Below are 22,185 nucleotides of genomic sequence, written 5' to 3'. Positions count from 1 at the left end.
ATTTCAAAAACTTAGTGACCGTCAAATAAAGAAAGCTAGAGCGCACGCTGAAAACGTTGGAGTTGGACAGACCATTGAGAAACCACTGTGCCACCGAGCGAAAATTGATTTGGTAAAGTTGGAGGGCTTTCTGTCTTTTATAGACCAACCGTACTTCTAACAAGACGTGGCTTATGGCACGAGAACACTAAAGCTTGATTCATGAGAGGAGCTAGTAATGCCAAATGTCATCAGAATTGTTGCGAGGTCTACGATGGTAGAACAGTATTTAAAGCATTGCAGTGACGATCGCTTTGAGCCTCTTTGAGCCTCTTCGTTGTTTAGAATAATGCAAGTTAGCGAAGCGTTACAACAAAAATCCCTTCAAGGCCTCGACAACATAGCTGCGGGAGGTGCTGCAGCGTTTGAAAGTGTGCACAAGATAGTAGATGACTTGAATGAGTGCGGAGCAAGTGCAACTTGGTGTGATGAAGTGCAAAATGGTCTTAAAAATGGAAAGCGCTACTTCAAGACAGAATACAGAGTACATTGCCGTGAAGAGGAAAGCCTATGTCCCGATCACTGCAGATTCTTTGCTCTCAGTGACTTGCAGGACCCCGAACTCAATTAATCTTGTTCACATCAACATCAAGTGCGCTGTAGCGAGTGTGAGCATCTGAAAGTGACTTTGCAATCCATCGCTGAGAAAACTGATTCCCCTTAAATTAAGGAAAAGAAGCCAGAGGTTAATCAAGTCTGCTTGCGCTCGGACGGCGCGGGCTGCTACCATAACAACAATCTGATCGCTGCTACCTACGACATTGGTGTTCGAGTAGGAGTAAAAGTTATAAGGTAAACGAAAAGATTGTCTTACAGAAAATATAAGTTCACAGTTTACTCCAAAACTGAGTAAAACAGGTTCCTTTTAGAAACCTCTCCTGTACCAATTTATAAAGAATCGACTACAAGTTATAATTGTTAAGGTTATAATTAATGTATCGTTACTCGCACTGCGTAAGATGTAAATGTCAAGGCCTGCAACGGACTGCAAATTCTAAGACTCATTTCTCTTATTAAGCGAAAAAAACTATTTAAAACTAAACTATTATTAATATCTGGCTTTTTCCTGTGCATTTTCCAGTTTTCTCGAAAACTTGATATTCACAGAGAAATCAGTAAAGCCAAAGTACCACAATCTTGAACAAAAATAAACTGAAAATTTCACCTTTCTCTAACTCCCCCCCCCCCCCCCCAAAAAAAAAAAAATCATATCATAAAGATGGTTAAATGGCGCGTTTTGGCTTTGATTTTGGGGGACGAGGGTTTTGCTTTTCCATCTTCTTAGCCCAAGATTGTAGCTAAATCCTTAAAAGAGTCACGACTTAGAACTTAGCAATGTCTTTGATTTGGTAACAAATGTTGAATTGTTACAGTAGTAATATAGAAGCTCTTCTCGGTATCTCGGTATCAGCAATTTCAGTAGCTTCCACAATTTCTCCTATGAAGAGGAAGGTCTTCGCATTTCAAGGGCATATGGTGTTGGTGCTGGTAAACTCATTCCATGGTCACAACTAGTCATTCACAGCAACGGTTCTACAATGCTGAAGGAAGTTCAAAGTCGCGAGTTCTTCCCCATGTTATCCAGGGCTATTAAGTCGACTCCTACCGATGATGAAGGAACTTGTGATAACCTGTAGGAACCTGCGATCCAGCGCAAGTGGCTGCTGACATGCGGGTAGCAAGAAACAGTGAAGGACAACGAAAGTTCCAAAGAAGTGAATGGTTGTCGAAAGCTCAAATACAAGGTTTCTTTTCACGGCTTGCAGCCAGCAAAAAGCGAAAATCTTCACGGGAATGCGGATAGGATGACCATGACGGCCTTGTTGAAAAGGAAATGGCATACCTTGCCGAGAAAGACAGGCAAATGGCCGTAGACGAGGTTGTCACCAAAATAGGACTTATTCACCCAATAACTTATGACGGCTATGACATTTGGGAGCTCACCAAATCAGAAGCACTCTCTAAATTTAATGTAGCTACATTAAAGGCCACCTGTGTGTACCTCGACCTTCCTTTTAGGGTTAAGGACGTGAAGGCCACTTTAATTTACAAATAAAAGGAAGCGGTCAAGGAATGTGAATGTCGCAAGTAGAATGTTAGTAATGCAATAGTTTCAGAAGATCGTCTTGGTGTTAGCGAATGTTTATGAATGTTTATGTCCTAAACGGGATTCTTTTTGCGGCACGTGTGGTATAAAGTTAAAACACATGTTAAAGTTGCGTTCAGAACAAAAGAGTAAACATATTTGGCGTAGGAAATTGGTACATAGCCATAGATGAACAATATTGTGTTGTTGCCTGTAGAAGTGAACTCGTATGTGCGCGAATTATGATTAGTACCCTGGCAAACTGAGGTAGAAGGGTGGGTGGGTCGCCTTTCTAATGATATCTAATCCCTAGGTATAGTATGCTGTGATTTAGTCAAACAGGTTTTCAAATAATGGATACAAACAAAAATGTAGCCACACAGATAGACTAAGGGCGCGTTCGATTGACCCTAACACATGTTTGGCGCGTGTCGAAGCAACAAGGATTATAAAAATATGTTTAAGATAGCATTTTAGCACATGTTTGACAATTTTAGTGTGAATGTCCGTAAAAGCGAAGGATTCTCAACTTATATTCCATTTATTCCTATTCCGGAATATGGTCAATCGAACGCACCCCAAGTCTCTTACAGCTTTTACGCAGAGCAATAATAACATGACGTCACGTCAGTTTGCTGGTTATGTTGAGTCAAAAATGTATATTTCAAGGGGGAAAAACTATTGAAATTAGGGTCAATTTTTTTGTAGAGGAAGAGTGAATTTTTTGGTTGCAATAAGGAGAGAGAGAGAGAGAGAGAGAGAGAGAGAGAGAGAGAGAGAGAGAGAGAGAGAGATATCTGGAGGAGGGGGGGGGGGGGGGCTGTGTCATGGCTGGTCGAATGCAAGTCTAACAAGTATGAGGTATTAGTCCATAGCCAAAACAATTCACTAGACCTTTCTATGGTTGGGTGAGGAAAGTAAATGATGATCTATAGGGTCTGCAAAAAGTTAAAGATATCCATTGTTAAAACAAGTTGTTGGATTTATGTGAGATATATAGCTCAAATTTTGAAAACAAGGTCAAACTTGGCTGCAAAATCCAAAGTGCATTTGGCAGTAGTTGCACTGACGGCGAGCTTTAAATTCCTAGGGGGGGGGGGGTGTGTCATGGCTTGTGGCATGCAAGTCTAACAAGTATGAGGTGATAGTCCATGGCCAAAACAATTCACTAGACCTCTTTATTGGAGGCTTATTGAAGGAAATCTCCACGTGTTGGGTAAGGCAAAAAGGCTTCCATGGGATATGAAACATTACTTCTTCTGAAGTCACCTTAGTGATGTTTCAAAGATTAATTCCAAATATAGCCGACATATTAAAGGCCTTAATTGCCTTAATGGCTGATCATATTAGCCTTTTTCTCACACATGGCAAGGACACTGACTTCTTAAATTAAAAGGTGTTGTCAATGGAAAGGTTAGAGTCCAGTAACTGAAAAAAATAAAACCGTCCCAGCTATTCTAGTCTAATTTAAAGACAAATTAAGATATGTGGGAAGGACCCGGTTTTCATAAGATCAGCTAGATCACTATTTACCAAATATCCTAGGCCGCGTTTGTTGGACCCTATTTCAGAATAACTATAATTGGAGTGATAGTTTAAAACAGTATGTTAATCGTTTTGAAGCAACAAGAATAATAAGGATATGTTTAAAATAGCCTTTTACCAGGCGACTGACTATTTTAAAGCGAAATTTGTAAAATTGAATAATTTCTAACTTTTGTTCCGTATATTCTTATCCCGAAATAAGGTCAATCGAACGCACCCTTAGCTTGTTTTCCTTTTTCCTTTTGTTTTTTCCTTGCATACTTTTTTCAAGCATAAATTGTTGTTATTATTTGTTGTGGTTATCTTCAACGTAAATCAAATCGATATGACTTATTATTTAGATCGGTAGTTACTGTAATGTTAAAATACGTAAGAGACGGGTGTCAACATTTTCATTAAACCCTAACACTCTAAATATATGGTGACCTGATTAATTAAACAAAAAATAGAATAGCGATGGCAATCTTTCCGTCTCGTTCTAAGTGGTTGTTTCTTAGAATACCTCGACATCAGTGGGAGTAAACATGTGGCTTCCTCCTCCTGCAAAAAATCTACAGGAAGAACGAGATGAGGAATACCCTGGGGGAAGGGGGTAAGAGTAGCCGCAAGATGTGTACGAATCTCGGTTGCTGGCAGCGTTGTTCGATATGTGGATGTCGTGTCCGCTACCAAAGGTTGGTCCATAACTGGAACATCCGTGTATAGCGAAACTCTGCCTTCCTGACTTGACTTGCAGCTTAACGGGAGCGTAGCCATTGATGTTATACAGTGAGTAGATAAACGATTTACTCGATGAAGCATAAGCACAAGAACCTAAAAGGAAAGATTACCAAACTTGTTAAAGGGAAAAAAAAACTCATTGTTGATGATTATGACTATGATTGTGTTATAATATTCATTACATCCATTTAGAAATCACTGCTGATCCTTTCAATCTGATTGGCTCTCAGCAGTGCCGGGGCGATTTATTCTCACATCGCGCTATTTTTTGCTCTAAATCGCACCATTTCCCCAGCCAATGAGAAAAGAACACTAAAACAAAACAGCCAATCAGATTTCAAAGCTTGTTTAAGGTAACCAATCAAATTGCAGAAAAATGAATGACAAAGAAAACCATTGTATGGCGAATTTTTCAACTTTTGTTCCCAACTGGATCAATAAAATGTTGGTACTGTCCGTCATCCTGTATTTTAGATATAAATAATGTTGTATGATTTCTAAATGAATGGAATAAAATGGTAATTAAACTTCGTGTCGTGCAATTTTGGTCTGAAATCATACTTGTGATTTCAAATCGAACTCGCGCTACGCGCTCTTTCGATTTTGAAATCACACGTATGATTACAGACCAGATTGCACTCCACTCAGTTCAATTGCCATTATAAATTCTTTAGTCTGAAATGCTAGTAATCCGCCCCACTTAACCCAGCTAGCTTAAAACAGCTCGGCGATGAACGTATGATAGCTTCAAAAGCGAACAGTTTCTTTTTACGAGGCCGTCTTGACAGCTAATAGGGACTTCAAGATACGGGAACGCGGACGTCGCGAAAGAGAACCGGAGGTAAAATGACATCTGAGACCTTCACTGCGCATGACCAAACGTTAGATGTGCTGCGTTCTTGCCGTCGACGGACGTGACCTGTAGGCTTTTCGCGTTGCTGATAGAACGTGAGTAAATTGGTGATCTTTTTGGTTTCTACAGACCTTTTCATTAACAGTGCCTGTGTTATTTTGGATGTTTAAGAATCTCCTTTGTTATTTTTTATTTTCGCCGCTGTGTTGCGAAAGTGGCCTCTGTGCGGGGAAAGTGAAGCTATGTTGCGGGAGTGTTCATATGGAAATATTTTCATCTCGGTTACCGAGATCTCGGTCGAAAAACCGAGATCTCGGTAACTGGGCCAGCCCAGCTTCTCGTATGAACACATCAAAATTTATACATAGGAAAGAGTATAAGTGGCGAGGCGAGATCTCAAAAACCAAGCCAGCCCGGTTGACCGGGCTCATATGAAGAAGCCCTAAACATCTGCTAAAATCGCTGAAATATCGTTAAAACAATGCAGAATGGCAAGAAATAACACTTAGCAATCTCGGCAGTGACCTCTGTTTTGTGAATTACTCATACATTGACTGATTTCAGTTTCAGTTGCTGATCTCCGTTCAAAAATATAATTCTTGCAATTGCATTACACTTGGATCTACCGGGGAATGGCTTCGAGACCCAAGTAAGTTTTCAGTGGTAAATTTTTTGCATATGTATTCCAAACGCCCCTAAGCAAGTCTCGTCTTGTATTCGCTTTTATCTCATAAAACCTAGTTTGTGAACCTAGAGCTTCATTTAGCTAGGGAAATAAGTGAAAGCCAAAAATTAAAATGTCCTTTGCAGTGAAGACCATCCGAATAGCTGGAGAGAAAACCTTAAAGAGAAGTTATTGACAACAATTTTTGAGTGTTATTCTTGGAGTCAAAGCACAGTTACAAAGTCAGCAAATCTTGAAGCACATTTATCAACAGCAGAAGGCAAGAATGGAAAAATCACGGGCTTTAAAACTTTTTGCTGTTTCAGGCAGTTTTTGTGTGGCTGGATTTTTCTGTTCCAATAATGTTCAACATGTGCATCAACTTGTTATTTTTAGGGTATTATTATTATTAATATTATTATTGTTATTGAAGGAATTCTTGTTTCCCTTCTTAAGAAATTGAAATGGTTTGTGTATTTTTTACATTGCAGAATTATGAGCTGGACACCTCTACATGATATTGTTTTGTGTAAGGAGATCATATTTGTAAATCCATATAGCGCCAAAAAAAAGTCTGTTCAACGTAGTGCATTGTGGCAGAAAATTGCTGACAACCTTAACAGTGTGAAAGATCCTCATTTTATTGTTGACAAGAGAGCAGTTCGAGACCATATTGGAATCCTTATTCAAAGAGGCAAGAAGCTCAAGAGTTGAAAGAAAGTGGAATAACCCCAGAGCGTAACGAGCTAGATACTGCAGTTGAGCAAATTATAGCCATGGAGGAGTCAGCTGACAATGAGATGCAGGAGGCAATTCAGGAGAACAAGGAAAAGCTAGAGGCAGACAAGAGAAAGGCAGAGGATATGCGAGAAAAGGCGATGGAAAAAATGGGAAAAACTCAAAAGCGGAAGTTAGAAGACGGAAGCAGAACAGCATGTAAGAGCAGGAGAAGTGGAAGTGAAGCAGTTGAATATCTCAAAGAAAGAGCAGCTGAAGATCTCAAACTGAAAAGTCAAGAAATTGAATTGAAAAAGCAAGAAAAGGAGCAGTTGCAAGCCCTCCAAACTCAACAAACACAGATGTTTAAGTCCATGCTAGAGCAACAGCAGGCACAGCAGAAGCAAGAAAAAGAGAGCATGGCACAAATGTTCAAAACCATGATTGACCAACAACAACAGCAGCAGAAACAAGTTCAAGACATGCAAAATTTCTTTTTGATTCAACAGCAAACTCAGTCTCAGGCTGTGATGGGAATAATTGAAAAACTTGTACCCAAGTGACCTTGTTGAGGCCTGAAAGTACATTTGCTTAGTTGTTTTAAAAGACATGATGTGATTTTCTTGTTGGAATTTTATAAAGGATGTGATTTAGGAAGACATCAGGAAGGGAAATGATGAACACATTCACCATAACAAGCTTTTAGTCACGCCTGCAAATTTTTTTTACTGTCCATCCATTGATATTTAGCATTTGTATGATCCTCTGTGCATGCAATTCAGTCACCCAAAGAACTGCTACTTATGATTGAAAGAAAACGTTTTAAGCATGTGTAAAATTTCTGTCATTTGCAATGATGTGAATTGCCCAAACACTGGTGCCATGCATTGGGATAATTTGCACATGGCCATATGTATTGATTGATTCATTCATTTATCTTAAAAGCAAGAGGCAACTTGGAATCTACCCCTCCCTCCAGTTTTCTTTCATGTGTTAAGATTAGGTCGGTAAGATTTTATGAGATCATAGAGTACAAATTCATGTCTTATGCCATTAAACCTTTAAAAAAGGTAGACTAAAAAGAAACATCCATCGTACTTTTCTCCAGAAAATTGTTTTAATCTTAAATTAATCTTTTTACAGTAGCTACAACATGTCTCTTCAAAACGTTACAACACCTTTTCAATGTTTGCGGTGTAAAAAGGCTCACAACGTTGCAATTACTTAGCATATATATAAGTTTATCATTATATGGAACACTATTCTTCCCTTTTGGATGGATGTTTTATCAAGTCCAATTAGAACAATCAAGCAAAATAATCCTCTAGTGATGGAGGATCTAAATAAAAAAACTGAGATGTGGTATTTCCGTAGAGGCATGTCAGTGCATTGGGCAGAATCCCACAGACAATATACATTTTTCCCACTTGACTTAGACCTATTTTTAAATTCTTTTTAAAGTCTAAAAATTTAAAATAGTTCACTATCTCCCCGAAAAGCCACTCAACAGAGCTGCGAATAGTACTCATGGAATGGTTATAAGCCTGCATTTAAATTTGCTGGGTTAAAACTCGATGCCTGTAAGGTGCCTGAAGATGCACCCTAAGGGGGTAGGCTGGATCTCCATAAATACACATAGCCTGTCCAGTGGTGGAAAAAGCATGTGTCTGGAGGCTGTCATACAGGTGTGATTCTGCCAGCATTGCTGCATCGTGCATTTTTGCCTTCTGTTGAATGAAAAATAAAATGCAGTAAGCTCAGACATCACTAGTTTACTTTCAAGTCAAAACAGATTTGAGTAAAAAATGCCGAAAGGACTTATTTAGTACTATATTGTGTATCTTAAATTGCCGGCCACCAGGAACTGATCGGAAAGTGCCTTACCTACTAGCCCATAGAGGTGTGCAATTAAGCCATTTGGAACCACAACCGACTGATACTTCAACCCATGCACACGCTTGTGCCCATTGTATACCAAGCACTGGTTTTCTCCTGGTCTAGATATTGGACGAACAGTTCCGTCAACAAACCCAAAGCAATTCGTAAGTGGTACCCCTTTGTTAGAAATTACATCAGCGTAGCTTTCGAGCTGGATGGCACAACGGTTGGATTCCAATCCATGATACGATGCCTGTGGTTTTCATATACCCAATCCATCACAGTATTATTTATCATACAGATTTCTGGGACTGGCCTTCCAAATATCGGGATCATGTCGGAGTAGCGACAAGGGTAGGCAAATCGCTTGAGAAGAATACAAAGGCCCTCAGGTCCATCACATACTGTTCCTTGATCACATTTAAATACAGCAGGAATTTGCAGTGCATCTTCAAGGCGAGTTATGTGATGCTTCTCAACCCTTAAATTGGCTGTACACTCAGCTCTATTTTTGTAAGGAAAATTCTTGGTAAGGAAAATCCAAATTATCTGACTTGCTTTCCTCATAGAGCAGCAAAAGAACCCGTATCAGTGAATTGAAAACCTCGTCGCGTCGCTCGCAACGAACCCTAACTTAATTTTCCCGCCACGAACGCTGTGTTCTCGACCCAGGCTCTCTTCGACGGTCGCGTACTTCAAGACGTCTGCTTCCCCGTATCTTAAAGTCCCTACTAAGCTCTTTATAGCCTGATTTAGCTAGTATGTAAGCTAGAAAATCAATCAACTGGAAGCATTTTGTAAACAAATTGGCAAGTTAGCGTACACTGAACTACAATTAACTGACCTCATTTATCCAGGTTGTTCAAGTTTACAGGCTATCTTTCTCCGTTAAATCATATATATATATATATATGATCTTTTAATTATAGAGGTGGATAATTATGGTCCGACCATTATAAGCGCAGCTTTCAACTTTCACGAAACGTCAACAACCGCAGCCTTAGTGACACCAAAAACATTTTCACCTTAAATTATGTTCCCCCTTCCAACACAAAGTCGGCCTCTGATAGCAAGAGAAATAAAAGTGGGAAGGAAGCACCCAAGCACTGACATTGCCAATCTAGTATTAAACCGAGACAATCCACGCTTTAATTTAGCTGAAAATAAAGGTTCATTTTGATGGTTGAGGCTAAATCGCGTGGGTGGTGGGTCCTGTTTGTTTGAAGATAAAAAACAGGAGATATATTAGCTCCCTCAGTGCTCGGTCCAAATTTGTCGTAGGTCTTAGGTCTTTTCTTTCGAGAATTTCCAGTCGCTGATAAAAAAGGGTTCAGGCAACTTTAATGACTTCATCCTGCATGTAGCTAAATTTTGATCAAGATTTGTCCCCCAACATCATTATTTATCATCAATGGGTTTAAAATACAAAGGAAATTAACAGGAATCAAACAATAGTTATTTAGGTTGGATTCATTTTACTGGGTGCAAATATACAGATTTGATCCAGTCAGTCAAGGAGCAGGGGTGGCGCAGTGGTAAGAGCACTCGCCTCCCACCAATGTGGTCTGGATTCGATTCCTAAACTCTGTGTCATATGTGGGTTGTGTTTGTTGGTTCTCTTCTCTACTCCGAAAGGTTTTTCTCCGGGTACTCCGGTTTTGCCCCCTCCACAAAAAAATATATTTGATTTGAGTTAATTTCATTAGTTTCCCCAATTAGTGCTCTAGTGCTAAATCCAATGACACTTAAATAAATTAAAGTTGTTGTTATTAAAAAAAAATGTGAGAATGAAGTATTATTTGAATGAAATCTTGTTGTCTCTTTTGTGCTTTAGTATTTACGGTCAAGGTTGCACCAAGCAAACATTTAACTGGAATGCTGTAGTTCAATACCACACAATTCAGTCCCTAATTTTCTGTAACGCGTACCACAGGCAACCCAGTGTATGCTTCACGAAAGCATGTAGTTTTAACAGAAATTCGCTGGGGCGGTTTGCAATTATCCCTACCTTTGTGACAAATCGCCAGAAATAAAATTCTCAGTCCGCTGGTTGCAGTTCCCGAGTGTTCTTGCTCTTTCCCCTTTCGGAAAATATCCCTTAGAAAATACCCAAAAGGACCTCTTCAGTCTGTTTTCTCGCTCTCTTTCTTGTCGACGTCGTCGTCTTACATAAAGCAGAAGGAGTAATAGTAGGAGGAGTATTTCTTCTTCGTCCGTCATTTTCTGAAACGTTGCTCGTCCCATTCTAAAGCGAGTTTTTTCCGAAGCAAACTGCGCTTGCGTATGTAACTTCTCGTATGCTTATGCAACTACTGTAAAATTGCAACATTCTACGATTTCTGATACGCATTTCTAATTACCTCATCTTGCTCCATTTAGCTTTTCTTTTCATCAGGGGTGCAGGGATGGCCCAGTGGTGAGATCACCTCCCACCAATGTGGCCCGGGTTCGAATCCCAAACTCGGCGTCATATGCGGGTTGAGTTTGTTGGTTCTCTATTCGGCATCGAGAGGTTTTCTTCTGGTACTCCGGTTTCTCCTCTCCGCAAAAACAAATATTTGACTTGATTGGCGTTAATTGTTTATTTCAGTTTACAGTGTCCCCATTTAGTGCTCCAGCGCTAGAACGAATTGACACTTCAAAAAAATTTCCTTCCTTTCATCGGAAGCTTGTCAATGATGACCTCACCAGGAAATTTAGTTTTAGCTATTTAATATTTTGCGTCCAAATTTGAACGCAACATTCGAAATTCAAGGGCATGCGTGCAAGCTTTTCTTCTCTCTTTCCCACCGCGAAGAAAGAGGTTCAACAGAGGCGACTAATGTCACGCATGCGCATTATCAATGGCAAATTCAATTTTATTTGCATTGTGATTGGTTGAAAACCTTCGAGACAGTCTTAGAACGCGGGAAGAAAAGATGTCGACGCTGTCGCTAGTTGTAGTTTTTATTGCATTCACTTTCAATGCTATCTATGCACTTGTGGTACAAATACCGAAAGAAGATGGACAAAAGCTAGAAAGACCTCGGCAATTCCTTCTACTTGGGAAAGTCCTTTATCTCGGATGAAACAAAACATGCTTAGATCGGCTGTTTTAGAATGATGCGGTGTGCTCAGACTTGTCAATTTATTGCGCGAAGTTGGAAAAATTTTGCCTTATTTGCAACGCGTATGGTCATGATTGAATGTGCAAATCACAATATTGAATAATGTTACGTATTAAAGTAACTGGAACCGGCATTAAAATTTTCCGCTGTGGTTTTTTCACGTGGATACCCGCGCTTGAAGTGAATGCAAAACAAATTTGCCAGGTTGACGGGATTTGCTTATGGCGCGTCAGTGGTAAATGAGCTGGTAATCCGTTCAAAGGATGTCACAGTTTAAAATTTATCAATGAATGGAGTTAAGGTAAGTATTAGAAAAACATGACTGAAGAATTTCGTTTGTTCTCTCTTTGAAGCGAATACATTCTATCCGGACGAAAGAGTCATTTTGCAAAATGTCAATCGGTTTATAGCTTTTTCTGTTTAAACCAAACTCTTTCATTAAGAGTACAGGACTTTTGTCTCCGACGTTGGTCCACGAAAAGCCGTCAACAGGTGATATTTTGTGAGCCAAAGATAAGGTTTGACTAGAGATATTCCCGGTAAAAGTGGCACAGCGAATACTGAACCCCGACGTTTCGACTTCTCCGTTTACCACAGTGCTTTTCTTTGCCGACGAAACAGTGCTTTTTTTTTCCACCATCAAGTGTTATTTTCTCTGGACTAAGACATCAAAAGTCTCTGAATTGTTAATGTGTGATTTTCATACCTTCTGGACATTTTTTTGTCTTTTCTCCTCTTGAAATGTGAACTACAACCGTGTATATTTGACGCGCAACTGAAATTTTCTTACCCCAAATCAGACAATGGCGTCAGTGTTCACGTTACTTTCGGTCAAATCTCAGCAAATATGTCTTCGTCCAGCGATCGCCATTAGTATGGAAAGCACATATTTGTGAAGAATCGAACTGCTTTGAAAGTTTTCCTTCAAAAGTGGCAGGGCGCACGAAAATGCCCTGTGAAAGTAAACCTAATTTTCATCGAAACTTGGCACTTTGTGATGCGTTGATTCAACTCTGGGTCAAATTCTTGAGATGCAATGCATTCTTAAATGCAATGTACTGCAAATAAGACTCTTGCTTTTATTGCAATAAATATTAGTCCCAGCTATTAAAAATTATACTTAATTACATAAAAAATGTTTAGTTAGTGTAGTAATATTTACAAATAAAAATGCCTGCTTACCACAACTTTGCACTGCACTTTTCGATTTGATAAATTTCTTACTTTAAATTTGAGGGAAACTGTAGTAATTGAAATTTTAAAGATATTTACAAACTGTATAGTAAAATTTACATGACAAGTAATTATTGTAAAATATAATAATTTTGTTCATGATGATTTACATGATAAGTAATTATACATTATATTTGTAAATAATGCATATTTTAAAATTTTCATTCCCTTGTGTGGCTGCCTTGCATGGCTGTGTGTGTCACTATTTGCACCTTTCTGCTTTTGGAATCCCATTTAATAAATAATACAAATATAACAATTCTTTAAACTTTGTACAGTGAATTATTTTACCTTTGTCTGCACATTCAACTTTTATGAGACATGTGACTGTGTGCAAGGAATGGCAGCAAAAATAAACAAAAACCAGGTCAATTAAATATTTTGACACACAAAACAGCCATAATATTCAGGTATACCTTCTCTTCAATTTCTTCTGCAAGTTTTTTGCAGTTACTATAAGTTGCCATACACCAAGAATGAAGTAAAAAATAAATTTAATGAACACAAAATGGTGTGTGATGTTCCATCATCCTAAATCAATGTATATTAATTACTTAACACTGTTGGAATCAATATTAAATTTTATTGGGACACATTAGTTATTAAATACTGGCTCAATTACTGATACGATAATATTATTGATGTACTATATTTAATAATATTAGTAATTACGTAACCCTTTCACCCCTAAACCGGCCAAAACCGGCCATACTTAGTACTTTACTCATCAATAGGGAACCCCCAGGGGTCAATGGGTTAATTAATAGACTAAAAACATTTAAGATCAATGGCTGCACATTTTGTACACTTTCATCCTGATTTAGATAAATTTACTTTATTCTCTGCAGTGAGATAGTAACTTACCACAAAAGTGAGCAATGAATATGAATGAGCATGAACTGCCCACATCAAAATTAATAAGTAGTTAATATTGTATCAGAGTTCTATCACAAAGTCTGCTTTGCCTTTAATTGTCCTTTTAATTTTAAACATTGCACAGAAGACAAGACCTACTTTATGTATTTCCAGACATCCCAATTTTAATTGTACATTTAATGTGGGTGTAATTTTACATCTACAAATGGTCAAGTGAAATTTTTACCTCCCCAAAGAGAACTCATTCAGAAAATTTCATTTCAGTACAACCTACAAGTCTGATGGCAGTGACCACATCATTCGTCACTATTGTATAGATTTCCTAAGAACATCAACATCACTTTTGAATAATTCACTGGTAGCATAAATGATGAAAACAATGAATAATTACTACGGCTAGACTTAATGGAGTTACCATAGATCAAGGACAGAATTATCCAATAAAGTAATAAACTGGAACTTCATTATTGACTCATTTTAGCATATATTATCAAACATGCCTTCATGATCAGTTGATGTATCTAAGAATAATGTTTTGGTTCCGTTAAATGAAAGTTCTTGAAATTTTTAAGGTAGTGTATCTTGAGAGTGTTTGCACATGAGATAAATGCAGTGAACCAGGTTGGCCTCAGACACATACACAAAATAGCGGCTGGTATTAAATTTCTGTCGACGTATCTGTTGAGATAAGATGTTCTTTCAAAGGACTGAGGACATCTCATAACTCTAAACGATCAATGAAAGAAAGTGAATAAAGTGACATACTTCCTTCCAGCGCTGCATTCAAGTTGGATAAATCGAAGCCTGCGAGCTCGAGGGATATATTTCGCAACCACGTTAGATAGTACTCCCTTTCCAACAAAGGAATCTGGCCTTTGCTCGGGTCTTTTCGCACTTTGAGCATTTGTTGTTCACTTAAATGGAGAAGTAAAGCTAAAAAGTATAAAAGCTGACTCGAAGCAACTTCAGGGCTCCTTACAAAAAGCGTAACGAAAGAAAAATTCCCACCGACTAAAATGCCCCTTGCAGAATCTTTCCCTGTCACGTAAACTATGAATGACCACCTTCAACTGGCAGAAGCAATATAGAACGACCGAAGAAGCACAGGTTGAAATCACCGCTTCGAATGCCATCTTTGTTTATATCACAGCGCGTGGTTAGAAAACTGGATACTACAATTTTCAACAGCCAATCAGACAAAAGTCTCCTTTGTTAAGAGGCTCCTTTCAGGCTACCATTTTCAAGTTTCTCGTTCAGGCCTGTTAGCTCTTGTCCGCGCATACTACCAATTTGAAACGCCTGGTACTCATCAAATAGATAAGTTTTTGTATCAGTATTTCTAATGTCCTCACCATATCTGAAAACGAAAATTCTAACACGTACCTCTCACTTGTATTTAAAAAAAAAAATGAACACTTTTAAAAATGAGCACTCCACATTCGTTACTTTAGGTCCAAAACTGAAAATTGCTCTCAGGTTTTATCCTAATATATGCAAATCTAAGTTACTGGAATTTATAAGCATATTCTCATCAGATCATGTTGTACCATCTAGAATCCAGTCTAGCGTGGCGAGACCACCAGGAAATGAAAAAAAAAATAATAATAATAAAAATGAAAAGGTAAAAAACATGTACATTAACCTGTACCAGCTGGGTCCCCTACGCCTTTTGGAACTGTGAGTACAGTCGCATTTGAACTCCTGAAAATTATATTTCCACTATCAGAGATGCTGCAGTCTGAAATCAGAAGTTAAATTAAATGTATTCACGTTAATGTTGATTAGTTGGGCAATAGGCCTTTTGCAACAAAGGATCACATGGTACAAAATCCGCCATGCATGCTGGAGGGCAAGTTCATTATTATTCCCGTACTGGGACCTTGAAACCAAGAGACCTGAACCAGTCAAGCTCGACTTGCCTTTGTTTTAATGTCCCAGTGCGGGGATAATAATGATCTTGCCCCCCAAGCATAGCGGATTTTGTACCATGTGGTCTTTTGTTGCAAAAGGCTTATTCATTTTACATTTTCAATGCATTTTTTGCCAGGATTTTAAGATAAGAGAATAGATGTTACAGGTTGAAATTAAATTCAGGTTTAAATGATTTTGACTTAGGTCATTTTATTTTAGATTAGTTTGACAACAAATTCCCCTAGGAAACGCCTCTTTATAATTATACAAATGTACTACTTGCTCAAATTGAAAAACTCATGGCTTAAACAAGACTATGCCAAAAAAATCGCAACGTTATCTGGATTTATCACTAACACAATGATCTCCCCAAAAAGAATGAGCGTTACTTATTTGATCGTTCAAATAAGTGACGCTTACAAGATCCTACTGATCGCTTCTGAACAGTAGAAAAAGACTTCATTTTTGCAACTACGTTATTAGGGGTTCGACCTATTCAATGTAAGCAAAAGAACAAGTAAGTATAATGATAACTAAGCAAAAAAAAAAAAAAATCAATTAATACATCATGTATGTTTCAGTAATTCTTTTATCATTCGTTTGAACATGATATTTTGATATTGTCGACCTCCGCCTTCCTAAGGGAATTCAACCGTGATTGATGCTCTCTTCAAAACCTCTGACAAAGAAAACCAGAATTGGTTACCATGCACAGTATTCCTAACCTCAACATTAATGCTAACCATTTAAAATCAGTGTTCAGACTGTGCACTAACCACATCCCCCTTTAATTCCAGCACATATTTACTTACCAATATACTAAATATTAGTAATGGATTTTTGTTAATGTTTACTACTTTCAATTTCAACCTAGGTTAAAATAATTATGACCTGTAGGTTAAAATCATTTAAACCTGACTTTAAATTTAACCTGTAACATAGACATGTGATCGTTACTTTATATTTATCAGCACTATTTTATGGTGCTCGAGGTGATAGTTTTGACTGAAGCATGACTGAGTAGGCCATGGCCCCATTCTGGACAACGCAAAGGAGGCTAAGACTATCGGAGTAGATATCTTATAGCAAAAGAATGTGTGAATGAACTAGCAAACAAACCAAGGGAATGAAGAAGGATTGACTCAATGATATTTCAATGGACAAAAAGTAAGAAAATGAGCAGATACGTGGTTACGTCATTTACCAATTTTTCGCTCGCAGATATATCCTATATTCACATCATTCTTATAGCATGGTACGTTGTTGTACAATCCATCTAGTAGCATCTCAACACAGTATTCCCTTTGAAGATTGTTAGGTTCTCCCTCAGTCCATCTCTGTGATCCAACTTTGACCTCTATACAAGTATCGTTTCTACTTGTCCAACACCATTTATCAGTCTGCATCCTTAAACCAATGTGCCACCGTTGACCATACTTAATCTGAAATGTCAAATCAGTGACTTTAGACTTTAAAAATTCCCACTCTTCTTCACTTTCCATCGCAACAAGATCACCGCCACATTTTGTTTGGGCTGCTGTCCAAATTGTGTTAGCTTTAAAAACTTATAACTTGAGCAGAAGCTGGCGGCGTAACCTGAAAAGCACACAAAGGAAACTTTATCCTTTAAACAATGAAGTAAACAAACAGAAAATGTCTTTTGGACAAACTCCAAATGAAGTTCTTTAATTTGTTCTAATATTTTTCTTTAAAATCCCATTTTAAAGTAATTCCATACCGAATTGACCACTAAGGAAGAGTAATGATGCACCTAATACAAATTCCTATTTTCGTTGGTCCCTATGAAACGTAGCTCCTTTTGCAATTTCGTCGTGCGTACACACCCACGGGCAATACCGCTAACCATGATTACCATGAGAAAAGGAACTCAAGGGTTCTGATGTGTATGGTTCTCCGCTATAAAATCAATACTTCCGATTTCAATTAATCCTGGAAAAACGTACTGCGATGATCACCGTCACTTTTAAATTTGAATCAGTAGTTTCTATACAAAATTGAAAAAAATTGTCAATATTACTGACAAACGTTCGAATCGCAGGTGAAAATGACATATGCATCAGGAAGGCATGACTAGATATTACGAAATATTGACATTGGTTAGCAAAGAAACAATATTAGAAAGAAACGAGTAACGACACGAACTGGCAAATGGTTCCTCAGAGCTCAAGGGTTTATGCTCGGTGGTCGAACTTACTCTTGATTATATTTCTTCGGCGGAAGGTTGATAGTTGGAGGAACGTTTTCTCGCTAAATATTTTGAGCAAGAGCCGATACAACGTAGTATACTATATTTCGGCTAGCGTGAGCATAAGCATAAGCATAAGCATAAGCATAAGCATAAGAAAAAGGAATCGCTTCAATTTTCTTATGCTTATGCTTATGTCACGTTTCTTACAGTGCAAACCGGGGCCATCATAAACATAAGCACAAGACCGAGATGTCAGCTCTTTTAATACCAACGGATATTCAAGTTAATAGTGCCTAAAAGGGCGTCCGAGGGTACGGTTTTTTACTGGGTTGCCGGATGGTAATCCCAGTCGGGAAAAGGGTATATTTCTGTTTTTTTTTTTTTCATTTTATTATTATGTTGCCGTATGGTAATCCCAGTCGGAAAATGGGGGAAATTTGTCTGTTTACTTTTTTCTTTTTCTTTTTCTTTTTTTTTTTCCGTGTCATGAAAAGTCTTGCCTGTCACTCACCTGCTAAGTGGTGTCTTTGTGCATAGAGTCTTCTGTGCGTTTTGTGTTAGGTTTGAGGGGGCTGGGGTAATGCGTAGATTTCTCTGGTGCATACGGGAGAATATTTCATTAACCTGCAATGACGTCGAAAGTCATTGCCTAGCGAATGGCGTTTTAGTGCATCATTCACCAAAATATACCCTCATGGAGCTCAAGAAAGGAACGTCAATTGGATGAACAAGACAGGCGATGATGATCTGGAATCTTAAAAGCGACGAGTAATGGACTTCGACAACAATCTTTCACCCGTCGAGACGAAATCAAAGTGAGCTGTATTTCCGATATTTTATCACAAGTGTAGTGTTATGTAAAACAGTGAAACCAAATGGAAAGTTATCTGGCAACTTATGGTTCAACAAAGACAGAGAAGGAATCGAACACCTTTAGTGGATCTGTGAGTTCTGGCAGTCTTCAGGTAAAAAAATAATTGGAAATGTGACAGTCAAGAATTATTTGAAAGAAAGCTTATCGACTATTTTGTGCTTCATTATTCAAGGAAAGGGTTCTTCAGGAAAGGGTTTGAACCTGAATTTAATTTTGTTGCGTACATGGTAATTTGACACGAGTTTCTTTTTGAGCTTCTTGTCTTCACGGACGCAATTGAATAGGAAGAAGTTTTTGTCTCTTAGAGCAAATATCGAACGAACGCCGTACATTAAAACACCTTGCGTCAAACACTTGTAAAAATATAAAATAAATACAAGTACATCGTATTCATAGTTTGGTTTAATTCGCTGCTGTTCAATGTAGCTAAAACGTTTTCTGATTAAGAAAAAATGAGTACCGATCTTTAACATTTTTGTTCCCGGCAAATGTGGCTCTTTTTTCACCAGGCCTGTGACCCAGACATTTTCCCTACATTAACTGTTTGCTGCGAATTGTTTGCACTACGCCAGTCACTTCAGCCGGCAACGAGCCACGGAAAATAGTAGTTTAAAGCTTTTTTATTATTATTATTATTATTTTTTAATTGTGATTCACATTACTTACAACACTGGTACATTTACTTACGCAATTTACAAAAAATACGCAATTTACAACTACTAAAATCCATTATATTATCATCAAAACTATTTAACAATTAAATTGCTTACGCACTACTTACAATACAATGCACTTACAATTACAGGTACTACTTACAATAATACAATTGCAATACTTACTCTACAAAACAATATGTGGTTTTCACGTGACGTCATCGTCGCCATGTTGGTGCACGAGAACAAATGATCTCTCATTACCTACTTTTGTTCGTCAAACGAATTAGGCAATTGAATTGTGCAATAACCAAACATAATGTACAAGGGAATAGTTTGCAATTTTTCGTGACTTCTTTTCACTTCAACTTGTAATTACAATACGAGATATTCTGGATCAGTGAGTATAGTATATTTTTTCTTAGCAAAAATGTCTCCGAGTAATGATTCTCCTAGCAGCTGCTGATTTGTAGATCCCTCGTCATTTAGAATATTTGGGGACTCCAATTTATCTGAATTATCAGCGCAAATACGGAGTTAAAAAATGTGTTTCTGCAAGAGTGAATATAAAATTCACACTTGATTTCTGTTCCACGTTTTTACGTCTTTACACTGTTGCGAAACCTTAGATGCCCGAAACAAAGACCTCAGAGCTAAGACCTAAGATTTAAGATCCAAAACCTAAGCCCCGAAGACCCCCGTAATTTCTTCCTCTTTTATCTCGATCAGACAAATATTTGCATTTGCAACGAAGACCCTCGATTCTCGTTTATGCTACTATTTGCTAGGCCCCAGTTGTTAGAAGGGTAGTTCAATCGGTTTTGATAGTGTTTATCCGCTGGATAGTCATCTATCCTGTGGTTAGCGTGATCCATTTTTTGAACAACCGAGGCCAGGTCTTAGTTTTCGATGTTGGCGCTCGCATGTGTACATGATGCGACTCAAAAGAGACGCTATATTCGAAAAGATCCCATTGTTTTCTTAAAGTTGTCACAATTTTTTTTTTTTTGCAATCACGTGTACGCTAAGTTTGATGTATCTAGGACCCTCTGCTTTTATCAGACCCCCCTTAATTACAGAATTAAGTATTTTACTCTGCCTTTATCAAGACTGCCAACAATTGGTGGCCGGAAATAACAAAACTTATACTACAATGTATCGTAAAATAATTAACAAATCAAGAAGCCCCCACTTATGTCCAGGTTTGACCCTAATTAGATGCACGCCCAATTTTGACATCCAACACAAAGTGCATTTGCTACCTATTTTCAACAATAAGATAAGGGTAAAGGTTAGCGTTATTTTTAGTTTTGGGTAAATGTAGGAGTTAATCTTCACTTAAAGAGCAGCATTTGGGGGACACTTTGTGACATAAATTGTCTGTATTCTGAGACACAAGTGATGTTGAAGTTGGCTAGAAGAGCAAGGGGATTGAAATCCGCGTGCATCTAATTAGTGTCGAACCTGAGCATAGAAGCCCCGACTATGACCAGTTCTGTTGTAAAGCACGCAGGAAGCGAATAGATCACGAAAACAGTGTAGGGGAGAAACACGAGACATACTGTAATGTTTACCCTACTTCTTGAGCGAAGGACCTGGACCTGGAAAATGGAGACTGATCGAAGACCGACAACCCGGAAAACGAAGACCCCGCAAACAAAAAATAACATACCGAACAGCAAATAACAAAACACATCAAAACGAGTCATTTCAAGCGAATTATTGCTGCTCGTACACCTGTCCCGAGCAGAGAGTGGCCGTGCACTGGCATATTTACCAGGAAGTAAATCAACTACATTCAAAAGAAACCGCACCCTGATATATATACTGATGAGGCACAACTTCTGGGGAAAACTGTAAATGCCCTGAGCGGGATTTGAACCCACGTCCCCCTGATCACTAGTCGGGTGTGATCGGAACAACCATGCTGGCAACATGGCTGATTTATCACTTAATGTGTGGCATCTACGTGGGTCTCCCTAATGGGCCAGTTTTTCTATGTGATAACGCTGGATCAACATGTTATTCACAGGCGGCATGGTTGTCCTGATAGTGTAGTGGTCATCACACCCGACTAGTGATCAGGAGGACGTGGGTTCAAATCCCGCTCAGGGCAATTACAGTTTACCCCAGAAGTTGTCCAGTGTTGAGTTTCCCGTAAACTTCTCTCAATTTCTCCTCAACTTGGACTGTGAATCCATTTGCGATCCTCCTGGAAAAAAAAGAAAAAAAGGGGTCTCAGTTTTCGGACTTAAGTTTCGCAACAACCAACACGGGTTTATTACGTGCTTCCTTTGTGCTGGGCTTCTGCACTTAGAAGAATCAGTCGTTTTCTTCCCCGTGATGCAATGATAAAACTTTATAAAGCATTTATATTACCTCATCTCGAATACTGTAGTCATTTGTTTGTAGGCATAGGTACGGGTCAAAGCAACCGTCTCGAAGATGGCAACTGTTATATTTTGAGAACATTAATCGGGCACAACAAGTCAATGTCATACGACGAACTGCTCACTGTGGCTAGCATGAAATTCTTATATTGTAGGCGCTGACACCAGGCGTTAACACTTCTTTTTAAATGCTCAAATGGTACGGGTCCCACTTATATTGCAACCCTTTTTTAAATACAGGCATACATCGTATAGGCTAAGAGGCGAGGGCTTGAATTTGGAATTACCTAAATTTAATTTTAGAATTAAGAAGAATTCTGTCACTTATTCATTAACTAAGTTATGGAACAGTTTGCCTTCTCAAGTGCGTCTTTCAAGTGATGCTAATGAATTCAGAACTAAATAGCACGATTCCAGAACGTGTCTTATA

At 38.4% G+C, this 22,185-nt stretch overlaps 1 protein-coding gene, 1 non-coding gene and 2 pseudogenes across 2 annotated transcripts in view; 2 read left to right on the top strand and 2 right to left on the bottom strand.

Annotated features, from left to right (window-relative positions):
* Positions 1-4,163: 4,163 nt before the first annotated feature.
* Positions 4,164-22,185, bottom strand: part of LOC138059645 (uncharacterized) — a 54,352-nt gene continuing 36,330 nt past the window's right edge. The window contains exon 6 of the mRNA XM_068905260.1: positions 4,164-4,483. Coding sequence (XP_068761361.1) covers positions 4,164-4,483 — 320 coding nt within the window. The remainder of the gene's footprint in view (positions 4,484-22,185) is intronic.
* On the top strand, positions 5,876-7,187 carry LOC138059785 (golgin subfamily A member 6-like protein 7; annotated as a pseudogene).
* LOC138059783 (uncharacterized) lies at positions 7,932-10,867 on the bottom strand (annotated as a pseudogene).
* Trnat-agu (transfer RNA threonine (anticodon AGU)) lies at positions 21,409-21,481 on the top strand. The gene has a single exon. It is a non-coding gene; the product is annotated as a tRNA-Thr (tRNA).

Source organism: Montipora capricornis, chromosome 8 (assembly GCF_036669925.1).
Source record: "Montipora capricornis isolate CH-2021 chromosome 8, ASM3666992v2, whole genome shotgun sequence".
Lineage (NCBI taxonomy): Eukaryota > Metazoa > Cnidaria > Anthozoa > Scleractinia > Acroporidae > Montipora > Montipora capricornis.
The sequence above is the reverse complement of the archived record's forward strand: the minus strand, read 5'-3'. Positions and strand labels throughout refer to the sequence as shown.